Raw genomic sequence first — 13,254 nt, 5'->3', positions numbered from 1 at the left:
ACCTAAACACTGGAGCAAAACCAGAAACGGAAGCAGAGTCACCTCCCTCTCCGACTTGACTTCCGGCCCCCCATGCGCAAGCGCAATGTGCCTATTGGCGTTTCCCGATCCTTTTACCGGATTTTCAGCCTGATCTTCCGGGGAAGGGGAGCTCCGGGAAGTTGGAGGTGAGGGACCGAGAGTCAGCAGTGGGCGTGGTCCCGGTGGCGGGTGTGGGCGTGGCCCCAGATAAGCCAGGCGGGGCCTCGGCTGAGTGGGTGGGGTAGGGGGCGGCTTCAGAGGAATAGAGCCCGGCTGCAGCCGGGCTGCTCCGAGGGGCGGGGCCGGTAGGCCCGGGAGGGGCGGGGAAGTAGCCGAACTGGGGTGGAGGGCCCCTAGCTAGCTACCATAGCTGGGCGGGCGACAAGCGCGGGTCTGGCGGAGCGCGGGGGCGCGCGAAGACCGCGAGGCGACCGGGAGCCGCTGGGTCCCCGGCGGCGCGCGCCTCGGCCGGGCCGGGAGCCGCGCCAGTCGGTGCCCCCAGCCGAGCGCGGTCCGCCTCCCTCCCAGAAATCAGCCGTCCGGAGCGTGACCAGAGGGCATGCCGGATCCACCAGAGGCGCCGCCGCCTGCGCTCGCAGGCCGCGGGTGAAAAAGAAAGCACAGCCTCGCTCGGCCCGGAGCGAAGAGGTGTGCCGGAGCGAAGAGATGTCCCGGAGCGAAGAGGTGGCCCCGAGCGAAGAGGTGGTCCCGAGCGAAGAGGTGGCCCTGAGCGAAGAGGTGGCCCAGAGCGAGGAAATGGCGGCAGCCGGGCTCAGCGTGACCGTCACCCACAGTGAGCGCGGGCTGCCGGGTGGGCTCCGTGCTGGGCCACGAAAGTCCGGCGGGGTCTCTGGGTTTGGTCGCCTGCCCTCCCGAAGTGTGTGCCCTTGTATTTGGAGTCCAGAAGCGTGGGATCTTGTTTGTGTTCGTGGGACCGGCTTTTTCTTTTTTTTTACTGGTCTCCTGTCAGCACACCTTTCCACGTGGCAGGTGTATTTTGTCTCAGGCCATTTGTTGGGTCCTTGATGCTTCACGTCGTGGTTTGGTTGTATGTCTTAGGGTGTGCCTGCACAGTTGTGGGCCGTTGTGCCTGGCTTGTATTTGGCCATGTTGTCTATGACTGCTGTGTATCTGGACACCTACTTGTGTGCAGGAGTCAAAACTCATGTGTGCTGTTTGAGTGAGGCGTGGGTTCAAGTGTACACTGTGGGCACCCTTGGGGTCTGTCTACTGTTGGAGTTGACACAGAACTAGGCAAAGACTGTTCTCCAGGGAGCTGAGTCCATAAGGTTTCCTCAGGACCAACTAGGGGAGACCCCAGGGCCTCAATAATCTGGAGACCAGGATTCTGCAGGTTTGGGTGACCTTGGGATGTCTCCTTTCTAGGCAGCTGGTTTCTTCTATGCGAAATAGAGTTGGTAACACCTGTCCCGCTGACTTCATGGCTGTTGAGTAGGCTTAAGGCTTGGCGTGATGCACTGGACACAGGCTATGCCCTTGCTGTCCACATATCCAGAAAAGAATTGGCACCTCTGCTCCAAAAAGAAATTTCTGCTGTTTGAGTTTTTTCACTCATTTGTTTATTTATTGGCCACACTGGGTCTTCGTTGCTTTGCTCGGGCTTTTTCTAGTTGCAGCGTGCAGGGGCTACTCTTGAGATGTTGGGGCTTCTCACTGGGGTGGCTCTAAGCATGCGGGCCTCAGTAGTTGCAGCATACAGGCTCAGTAGTTGTGGCACATGGGCTTAGTTGCTCCACGGCATGTGGAATCATCCAGGACCAGGGATTAAACCTGTGTCCCCTGCCTTGCAGGCAGATTCTTATTCACAGCACCACGAGGGAAGTCCCTCATTTATTTTCTGGGCACCAACCATATGTGTCCAGATGTGCCCAGTGGGAGAGACCTGGAAGAAAAGCAGTTGCTTGCCCATTTTAGCAAAGGAGATAGAAACAGTTCCTCGCTCAGTACAACACAGAGGAGAGGACAGTCAGGCTAGAGGAGGCAGATGGCTTGTAAAGAAAAGCACAGAATTTGAAATAGATCTGAGGTTAAGTTCTGATTGTAGAGATGGGTCTCACTAGGCAAGTCCTGACTGATCTCACGTTTTGCTTATCTGTGAAATGGGGAATAATAGGTAATACCGGCTTCATGGGTACTTCATGGGGTTGTTCTGAGGATTAATTAAGATTATGCATAAAATAAGCCTGCTGCTGCTGCTGCTAAATCCTTTCAGTTATGTCTGACTCTGTGTGACCCCATAGACAGCAGCTCACCAGGCTCCTCTGTCCCTGAGAGTCTCCAGGCAAAAATACCGGAGTGGGTTGCCATTCCCTTCTCCAGTGCATACATGCGCGCTAAGTTGCTTCAGTTGTGTCCGACTCTGTGCGACCCTGTGGACAGCAGCCCACTAGGCTCCTCTGTCCACAAGATTCTCTAGGCAAGAATACTGGAGTGGGTTGCCATTTCCTTCTCCAAAATAAGTCTAGTCAGCCCCTTACACATGTTAAATGCTTAAAATGTTAGCTGATATCACTGATATTGTTAGTTCCTGTAACAATTCCCAAGGAAACAAAAATCCTTGAGCAGGTCTTAAAGGCTGGGAAAATGAAGTGTCAGCTTCTGTTTATTGGTTTGTGTTTTCTTCAACACTTTTCTCTATCCCCAGGCAATGAAAAGCACGATCTTCAAGTTACCCCACAAGAAGGCAATAGTGAGCCAATTGTCCAAGACCTGGCCCAAGTTGTTGAAGAGGCTACAGGGGTTCCGCTGCCTTTTCAGAAACTCATATTTAAGGGTAAGGCTTTCTCTTCCAGCTCTGAGCCTATTTAAAACTATTTAACCTTTAAGAGTTGACTCATCTGAAAAGACTCTGATGCTGGGAGGGATTGGGGGCAGGAGGAGAAGGGGACGACAGAGGATGAGATGGCTGGATGGCATCATCGACTTGATGGACGTGATTTTGAATGAACTCCGGGAGATGGTGATGGACAGGGAGGCCTGGTGTGCTGCGATTCATGGGGTCGCAAAGAGTCGGACACGACTGAGAGACTGAACTGAACTGAAATGAACAGTGAGGTTAGGTTTTCAATCTAGGACAGTTCTTATTTGCTTGTTAATTCCGTCATTCCTTCAACAAATATTTGTTGAGTACCTACTATGTAGTGGACACTTGCAAACACAGGCACAGGTATTAGAGTTGAAGTCACATGAGGGTGGCAGAAACCTTACCATTTTTGATGAGGCACATGGGCAGTCTTCCTTGGCTAAGTTAGATCCTCTTCCCAGTGTATGTTCTTGTAGCACTCCCTCCACCTCTGCATAGCTTGTATTGAAACTACTATTAAATAATTGTTTCCATAGTCACCAAACATCTGTTTTCTCTGGTACAATACAGACTCCAGGAGGACAGAGATACTTCTATGTTTTCAGGGCTTGGCCTAGTTCTGACACAGGGAAGGTACTGAACAGACTAAAGGACCTGGATGTAGCAGGCCCAGTGGAATATGGTGATTTCTGCCAGGACACACCTTCTCCCATACCCATTCTCTGGTTTTCTCATTCCCATGGGAACCCATTATTTTGTATCTGATGAAGCTAAGTTCACCCCATTTGGTGCCAATCATAAAGAATTTAGTGATGGGAAGCATTTACTTTTACACTTCATATTGTAACTCCTTGTCTTTTCTTTTTAAAAACATTTCATTTTACAATTATAAAGGCAATAGAAATTCATGTTTCTAAATAGAGGAAAACACAAAAAAGAAAATGTTCTCCTGGATAAAACCCCTCATAACAATTCAGTATATTTCTGTCCAGCCTTTGTTTGTTTGTCCTGGCATCCTGAAGTGTGGGTTCTCATTTGTGGCTTTTTTTTTGTTTCTGTAGTGGATAAAACTAGGATCATTTCTTGTGATCTTCTTATAACACTTGGTCATCAACACATATTGTGGCATTGAAGTTTCCTGAAAAATGAGCCTTAGTGCCTACAAAGTCTTCTGTTGTTATGATGTATAGTAATCAGTCCCCTATTCCTGAGTTTTTGACTTTCCAGTTTCTCACTGTTATGAATAATAATAACTGTGTAACAGTTATTTAGGCACATGTCCAGTTATTTGTTAGGATCAATATCTGAAGTGAAGTTATTGGGTCAAGAAACCTTCTAAAAATGTTATACCAACTCATCCTCTTCTCAATAGTGAACACACTATTTCCTATACCCTTGCTGAAATCTATTTTCACTGTTGTACAAGTTACCTTTGACATAACTGTCTTCTTTTTTCAGGAAAATCTCTGAAGGAAATGGAGATGCCATTGTCAGCACTTGGAATACAAAATGGTTGCCGGGTTATGTTAATTGGGAAAAAGGTAGATTGCTTTTTCTATCAGAAATACCTCAGAGCCAAATGACTAAGGTGTTATACATGAGTGTCCATTTAGAAGGCCAAATTGGGGGCTCGGGTTTGGCACTGGTGAAGTAGGGCTTGCCACACAAATGTCGTTGCTATTTGTTTAGTGAAGTTACCAGTTTTATTGTTCTCATATCCTTCATCTTCTGTTCTTTAGGGTTTTCACCCTGGGAATTAGGAGTGGTTGTATTGCCTCAATTATGTGGGTTTTGTGCTGCTGGTGGGATTTCAGTCTGGATAAAATGGTGTCTGAAGCAGTCGCTACTCACTTGGAGAGGAATTTGCAAGAGACTGTCAAACCTGTAAATTTTAAAAATAAGTAACTCTACAAATTTCAGGAACCTCTCTTCCTTTAACCATTCTTTTTGCTAAAATCCCCCGTGAGGTTAAACACTCTGGCTGGAAAGAAAGGTTCAGACTAGAAGTGAGGGAGAAAAAGAGTCAGTTGGTGACAAAAAGGGTTGAGGACAGTAGACCCTGGGGCCAGCCATGCATTGTGACTCAGTGGAGTTGTTGGTCAAATGAAGTTCCCTTACTTTAAGCTGGGTGTGGCTGATTTAAGAGTGGAAAGAGGGCAGAGGTTAGCAAGGTGGAGGTAAGGAAAGTCTAGTGCAGACTTGGAACTGCCAGGAGACTGGCACTCAGGATCTGGCCACCAAGGGAGATGGTGGGAACAATGGGAGACAGTGTAAAAGCAGAAAGCTGCTAGCTACCAATGAAGTTGAGAGAAGGGGAAATAGTCTAGATTTCTTGCTCAAGGGTCAGGAAGAACGGTGATGGAATAATGAGCACAACCCAAGGGTTGAGTTTGAAGAAACTTTAGGACCCTCAGCTGGAGTTGTCCTGGGGTGTGAGAAGCCAAATCACATTCAGGTCTCAGCTTTACCTCTTTGGGCTGTGTGACCTTAGGTTACTTTACAGTTACCTCAATTTCATCATTGGATTGTGGTAAGGCTTAAATAATAATACAGGTAGAGTGCTTAGGATGGTGCCTGGCATAGAGGGGATGCTCAGTAAAAGTATGCATCATTACATGGTCATACTGAATGAGAGAGCTCAGGAATTCCATTAAGGAAAGGATAAAATTCTGCCTGTCTCACCTTTCTGGACTCCTCACATGCTAGGCGTTCACTATAATTAGTTAACACTCTGGGCTTCAGTCTGGAGTCAGTTGGTGGTCAGCCCCAGGCTAAGGGCAGATCTGGCTCATGGATCAGCTTTGTTCTCTGAACCCAAGCCGTCGGGCTATCTCACCAGAACTTGTACCTGGTACCTTCTCTCTATCTTGTCTAGTGTCTTTGTAGATAGAAAACCTTAGTGTATAACCCTCCAGCTTGCTTTCCAAGAAGCAGCAAGTTTAAGATGATGTTTTCCTAGGGGAGTAGTTTGACCGCTTGTGGTCAGACTTTTTTATCTGACAGAAGCTACTATTTTTGGTGATTATTGACTTCCTTTTATTCTTAACATTTTAGAACAGTCCGGAGGAAGAAGCTGAACTAAAGAAGCTGAAAGATTTGGAGAAATCTGTGGAGAAGATAGCTGACCAGCTGGAAGAACTGAATAAAGACCTTGCTGGAATCCAGCAGGTAACTCTCCTGGTAGACTTGACTTTCTGCCTTCTCTAAGAATTCTCTAGAGACACAAATGTGTGGTTATGAGGGCAAACTTTGTTGTCAGCCCCCGCTGGGTTCAGACCCTGACTCTTCCCATTCTGTAACTGGGCAAGTTTGCCTTTGTCTCAAGTTCTGTAAAAAAGGGAGTGATGATGGTAACTCCCTCTTGGGCTGTTGTGAGGATTCAATTACATAGTTTAAGGTTGACACATTCTAAGTGCTTTGTAAGCCCATCATTGTTATTTACAAACCCCAGCCAGCATCCATTTGTGTTCCTGTGAGAATACCTGTCATGCTAGGATCATGTGTTGTCTTAAATAGAATAAATAGTTTCTCTCAGTCTAGTCAGTTATAATGTATTTGGCAAGGCAAAGAACACTGATTCATAGAATGTCCAAGTTGAGCATGATATTGGCGAGGGGTCATCCTATTCAATTCCTTGTAGTACTAGAGGTGGAGGACCGAAACCAAATTAGAATTAGTTATGGCCTCAAACCACGTATTTATTTTTGATCTCTTCATTTTATAACATTAATGGATGTATGATTGTGTTTTAATTACTAAAGTACTGCATACTGATTGTACACAATTTTTAAGAAGATGTGTGGGCACCAATATGAAAAATAATAATTACCTTTAAGACCCCCAACTCAAAAGATAACCATTACTAAAACCTGGAATCTGTTTTTTTATCTTAAAAAATCGGTATAATGTTAGGCATACTTTGTAAATCGTTCTTTCTTTGGTTTAAGGAATTGAACACTTTCCCATGTCATTTAAAATGATCATACTTAGTATACCTGAAACTTACACAGTATTGTAAATCAACTATACTTCAATAAAGAAAAAATGTCTGGGGAGGGAGGAGGGAGGAGGGTTCAGGATGGGGAACACATGTATACCTGCGGTGGATTCATTTTGATATTTGGCAAAACTAATACAATTATGTAAAGTTTAAAAATAAAATAAAATTAAAAAATAAAAATAAAAAAATTAAAGAAAAAATGTCTTGATTGAAAAAAAAAAAAAAGATCATCCTTTTCAAATCCGTATAATATTGCATCACATGAGTGTATCATGGTTTACCTAACCAATTCTTTATTATTTATCACCTAATGTTATTTAACATTATGCATAATGCTTCTTTGAATGTCCTTGGGCTTAAATCTTTTTTGGCCATTTCTCATTTTTTGGTTGAGTAAATTCTTTCAGTTGGAATCGGTAGCTTATTTCATTACTTGTGAAATCTGCATCTGTAGCTTTTGACTTTGATAAAAACATCCTCAGAGATCCCTGCTATCCATCTGCTGTCACCAGCTAACTGATCATTAGGCCAAGTAACGTGAATAAACAGATAATTTAATAAAAACAATTAAGTAAGTGCTGCCGTTTGTTAGCAATATGTCTGTGTCAGGACTCGTATTAAAGGTCTTGTATTTCCCTTTATCCTCATGGTAACCCTCTGGGATGTGTGTGTCATGGTCTCCATTTTATTTTATTTTTTTTGTTTTTTTCTTTTTGCCTTTGTTTATTTAGCTGCTTGTTTATTTGGGTCTTAGTTGCCTATGCAGGATCCTCATTATATCATGTGGGGTCTATCACTGGGGCGCATGGACTCTCTAATTGGAGAGCAAAGGCTCAGTAGTTACAGCACATGGGCTTCGTTGCCCAGCGGCATGTGGGATCTTAGTTCCCTGACCAGGAATTGAATCCTCGTCCCCTGCATTGCAAGGCGGATTCTTTTTTATATATATATACATTTTTATTTATTTACTTATTTTTGTCTGTGCTGGGTCTTCATTGCTGTGTGGGCTTTTCCCTTGTTGGGTGAGTGGAGGCGGCTCTCTGGTTGCAGTACTCGGGCTTCTCATTGCAATGGCTTCTCTTGTTGCAGAGCACAGACTCTAGGGAGCGCAGGCTTCAGTAGTGTGGCACGTGGGCTCAGTAGTTGTGGTTCCCGAGCTCTGGAACACAGTCTCAATAGTTGTGGCATGTGGGCTTCGTTGCTCCCTGGCATGTGGGATCTTCTGGGATCAGGGATCAAACCTGTGTCTCCTGCATTGGCAGGTGGATTCTTTACCACTGAGCCAGTAGGGAAGCCCAAGGTGGATTCTTTTTTTTTTTTTTCCCTCCCCAAGGCAGATTCTTAACCATTGGACTGCCAGGGAAGTCTTCCATTGTATTATTTCATTTATTTAATTTGGCCAGCCTGCTCAGCATGTGGGATCTTATTCCCCAATGGGGAATGGAACCCGTGCCCCCTGCACAGAAGCACAGAATCTTAACTACTGGACTGCCAAGGAAATGCCTTGATCTCCATTTAAAAAATGAGGACAGCAAGGTACAGATAGATTAAGGAACTTGCTTAAGCTCACCAGCCAGTACACAGCGGTCAGAATTGAAGCCCAGGCCTATCAAACTCTAAACCCTGTGCTTTTAATATCTGCCTCTTATGTGCAGGTATTCACTGGTGACTGAGGGCTTCAGCAGAGCCAGGCCTCTGGAAGCATTTGTGGCCTCAGTAGGCCACATGAGATAGAGGGGCCTGCAGCCTATTACAGTGCTTGAGGAGGCCCAGGGCTGGCTTTTCTGTTTTTCCAGGAGGTGGAGTTGTGGGCCTGCGATTTGGCTCAGCCTATTGGGGAACGTGGACTCAGGGTGTGGCTGCTTCATCAGTGCCTGACTTGGAGTTTTTGTCAGCCTCAAAGAAACACTTGGAATAATGCATCATTCCTCCACAGGGTTTTCTGGCCAAGGATTTGCAAGCTGAAGCTCTCTGCAAACTCGATAGGAGAGTAAAAGCTACAATTGAGCAGTTTATGAAGATCTTGGAGGAGATTGACACACTAGTAAGTAAATACTCAGCTGAGAAGGACTAGTTTCCTTTGATGGCTTTTCAGTCAGTTTCACTTTCTCAGTATCACACTCATTGCCTGAGGGTACTGGGCACCTATTGAGCAGTGTACCAGACACTGCTAGGTCTTTGGTGAATATGCAGAAAGATAAGACAGTTCCTGACTTCCCCTATCTCACCGACATGGGGCTTTTGTCATTTTTATATGTACTAGTGGCATCTAAGGGGGCTTCCCAGGCGGCGCAGAGGTAAAGAATCTGCCTGCCAATGCAGGAGACAAGTTTTATATTCCTGGGTTGGGAAGATACCCTGGAATAGGAAATGCCAAGCCATGCCAGTATTCTTACCTGGAAAATCCCATGGACTGAGGAGCCTGGGGTTGCACACAGAGTCGGGCATGACTGAGCACACACATACAGTAGCATCTAATCCTCACAAAGCAGGGACCTAAGTGATACATGGTCTCATGGTCAGAGACATACAGGGTGTCACTTTCCTGACACTCTTGTATCTGACATTCCACTGGGCCCATTACCCGTACAGAAGGCAGTCAGACCCAGCTCTTGGGAGGCTGTTAGGAATCACTGATGCCATGTTCCCTTTGAGAGATAATATCTCTCCCCTGATACCTCATTCTTAGGGTGAACTATTCTGCTTGGGATTCTTGAGGGGAGGTGGTATGCTGCTGCTGCTGCTACTAAGTCACTTCAGTCGTGTCCGACTCCGTGTGATCCCACAGACGGCAACCACCAGGCTCCCTCGTCCCTGGGATTCTCCAGGCAAGAACACTGGAGTGGGTTGCCATTTCCTTCTCCAATGCATGAAAGTGAAAAGTGAAAGGGAAGTCGCTCAGTTGTGTCCGACTCTTAGCGACCCCATGGACTGCAGCCTACCAGGCTCCTCCATCCATGGGATTTTCCAGCCAAAGTACTGGAGTGGGGTGCCATCGCCTTCCCCGGGGAGGTGGTATAGGGGGTGGTAAAGAAGGGCAGAAAGGCACTATGCTTTTCATGTCACAGTGAGCGCGTGGCCCAGCCAGGACACTATCCGTGCACAGAAAACGATGAAAGGACAAAGCCCATGCTATAGGTCTACAGTCCAGGCCTCGAGAGCTAAGGAGTGCTTATGGAGCTAGAGCCATGGAAGGGGATGTGTAGGTCAGAGATCCAGGGAAGTGACTCCTGAAAATGCCTGTCATCCACATTGGTGACCTGTGGCCAGCTTGGTGTGCTATGGGTGTTTCTGACGTGTTCCTATGTCATTTTCACTTACTCGGATTATTTATATGTCAACTTATTCTTCCATAGATTCTGCCAGAAAATTTCAAAGACAGTAGAATGAAAAGGAAGGGTTTGGTGAAAAGGATTCAGGTGAGTTGTGTGGTAGGGCATCACAAAGTGTCATGCATCAGTGCATGTATCTCCTCAAAGTAGGGTAGAGTACATGTGTGGTGGGGGCTCTCTTCAGCTGTTACTTCTCAGTATGAACCCAGAACGCAAGAGCTCCTTTCATGTCCCTGTAATTGAATTTGGATTAAACTGATCGGGAAAGAAGTTTGCTGGGGAGCACACAGGGCTGACACGTTATGCAGTTCTAGGAGGTGCCATTCCTGTGGACAGGGCCCCCATTCCTGTGGATAGGGCCCCCTGAAATCACGCCATTTCAGTGGCAGGGCTTCCTCTCCTCAGTGCTCTTTGGAGGTTGTTAACTGAGAGCACTGTCACTTCCCTCTCCTGAGTCTGGGGCCTGGACTATCTCCATCCCCACACACCCGTTTAGCCTGAGTCAGTCACCCAGGGGTTCCCTAGAGTGGCTTGGCAAAGAACCTCTTGTGGCTAAGGTTGGCATGGGTTGGCTGGCCTCCAGTGGCCCTCACTACTCTGCATTTATCTTTTAGGCCTTCCTAGCCGAGTGTGACACAGTGGAACAGAACATCTGCCAGGAGACAGAGCGACTGCAGTCCACAAACTTGGCCCTCGCTGACTGAGGTGAGGCGGAGAAGGCCGTGCTGCACTGAAGAACAGCCCCACCAGCCCTGCCATCTCTGGAACAGAAGTTACCTGCCTTCCCCAGGGCTGCTGCGGGCAATTGGCCCGTTGCCTTTTCCTTCTCTTACAACCCGCTCTCAATGAACAAGTGTCGTCCATACAATCTTTAGCCTCCTATCAGCTTCTCATTCTGTCTCTGTGGATCTGTGCTGTCCAGCAGCCCACCTTGTCTGGAGAGTGCCCCCATGACCAAGTCTTCCCAGCTGCTTGGACCTTTGGGTGCTTTCTTTGGGCTGGTGAGAGCTCTTATGTATCCTGAGGTAGTTCTGAGTTTATTGGCCATTTTGGTCTTCAGATCCAAGAGGCCTTTTTGTTCTTATGATCCCATAAACCTGTCTGTGTAAACCAGAATCACCAGGAGCCCGTATCTGGTGAGGAAAATCAGGAATGGGTCAAAACAGGTAGCCCGAGTGTCTCTCATGTGACCTCTGAAACAGCTGGCTGGTTGTGGGTTCATGACCCTGTCCTCAGCTCCCAATGACCCTGATCAGCCATAGGTCATGAGATCTCTGGTTCATTCCTGGAGTGGGGCCTGTGGTTGATACATGGACTGCCTTGCTCCCAAGCAAATCTCTAGAAGGTTAGAACCCAGAGTTGACTAAGTCTCTGCTTGCAGCCAGGTCAGAACCCTGGCTTACGAGGGGCAGTGAGGGGGCCAGAGTGAATTCAGCAGGCAGGTAGCGAGGGCAACCATAAACCTCTCAGGAGTTCCTTCAAAGGCATTGTTAGGAGCCATCCCCTTCTGAGATCTACATTTTCTTCAAGTTACTTTGAGGTTGTTTCTGTCTGTTTTGTGGTCCTTTCCCCCTTCATTTGTTATTTAAAAAATAAAGCAGTTTATATACACATCAGCAAGCAAAAGAGTGTTAAAACTTTTTTTTTTATTTGAACTTGCCATACAGCATGTGGGATCTTAGTTCCTGACCAGGGATCTAAGCCATGCTCCTGCATGGACTTGTAACCACTGGTCCACCAGGGAAATCCCAGAAGAGTGTTTAAACTTTTTTTTGTTGATGAAGTATGAGAAACAGAAGCCTTCTGAGGTTCTAGTCTAGAAGTTTAGAGGTGGTCTGTGTACTTCAGTGGCCTCTTAAATGGGTCAGCTGATGTTACCCCCATTTTTTTCACACAGTGCCCAGGGGAAAAACTCCTAAAGGCCACTCTGAGGCCAGTCTTAATCTGGCAGAGAGGGAGTTGGTGAAACCCTAGGAATTTAGGGCTGTGTGGGTGGGGCCTAGGACAAAGTGGTGGCAAGTGGACGAGGCTCAGGGGGTCCCATTGGCCCACCCCCAACTTTAACCAGAGTCATTCTGTATTTACCTGTTTATATGTAGTAACTGTGTGGTCTTGGGCCACAGCAAGTTCCTATGTGCCAGATACCATTCTGAATTCTTCAGGTGTGTTAGTCATTTAATCCTCACACAGTCCAGGAGGTAGACAGATACTCTGTTTTAGAGATGAACTTAGGTGATTTGGTCAGGATCATAGAGTAAGTGAAAAGCCAGGACACAAACTAGGTGGCTTGATTCCAAGCCAGTGTTCCTAATCTCTACTGATTTTTGTCCCAGCTAACATGGGGTTGCTCACACCTTCTCATTTTCTCTTCTTGTTCTATTTATCTCCTGTGTTGGTCTGTGTACTTCCTCTCTGGCCCTCTCCATTCTCCGTAGAGCAGCTGAGTGATCATGATCATGATCTCGTCATGTCAGTCCTGTGCCTAAAAATCTCAGTGACCCCCATTCTCTTAGGATAAAGGCCAGGGTCCTTGCCCTTTTCATCTTGCTCCACTCTCCTGTTTATTCTGTGCCATCAGCCACTCTGGGCCAGTTCAGGTCCTCAGGTGCTCTGAGCCCTCTCGCCCTGGGGTCTTCGCACGCGCTCTTCTTCCGCTTGGACATTTCCCCCACCATCCTTACCCTACCCCTGCCGCCATCCTAGGCGACTGCTGTTCATCCTTCAGAATGTAAATCTCTTCCATAGAGAAACCTCACCTACTGATGTCCCTGATAGTCAGTCTGAGAATGTCAATCCCCCAGGTGATGTCCTCTCACAGCTTGTGACTATTTTTATGATAAACAGCATTTATCATGGTCTATGATGATTTATTTGTGGGATTATTTGATTAATATTTGCCTTTTAACGCTAGTTCTTTGGATTAAGGAACTTCTTTGCTTTGTTAACAGTGTATTTCAGGCACATTGTTAGGCTTATATTAGGTGCTCAATAAATATTTGGAGACTGAATGAATGTTGACCACACATATTAATAGTGAAATTTCCACTGCTGCACTCGCCCACTGAGGCTCCGTCAGC

The 13,254-nt window shown here is 46.6% G+C and overlaps 1 protein-coding gene across 2 annotated transcripts; it reads left to right on the top strand.

The window, feature by feature from the left end:
• The first annotated feature begins 3 nt into the window (after positions 1-3).
• Positions 4-13,035, top strand: BAG1 (BAG cochaperone 1). 2 transcript variants are annotated; one of them, XM_061425929.1, is made up of 8 exons: positions 4-167; positions 550-814; positions 2,687-2,815; positions 4,304-4,386; positions 5,900-6,013; positions 8,782-8,889; positions 10,202-10,264; positions 10,792-13,035. In XM_061425929.1, exons 2-8 carry the CDS (start codon positions 688-690, stop codon positions 10,879-10,881), a joined length of 714 nt encoding a protein of 237 aa, XP_061281913.1. In that variant the 5' UTR covers positions 4-167; positions 550-687; the 3' UTR covers positions 10,882-13,035. The 2 variants fall into 2 exon arrangements, with proteins under 2 accessions (XP_061281913.1, XP_061281912.1); XM_061425928.1 differs by lacking the exon at positions 4-167 and having other exon boundaries at positions 318-814.
• Positions 13,036-13,254: the final 219 nt, after the last annotated feature.

This window comes from Bos javanicus, chromosome 8 (genome assembly GCF_032452875.1).
Source record: "Bos javanicus breed banteng chromosome 8, ARS-OSU_banteng_1.0, whole genome shotgun sequence".
NCBI classification, from domain to species: Eukaryota; Metazoa; Chordata; class Mammalia; order Artiodactyla; family Bovidae; genus Bos; species Bos javanicus.
The sequence above is the reverse complement of the archived record's forward strand: the minus strand, read 5'-3'. Positions and strand labels throughout refer to the sequence as shown.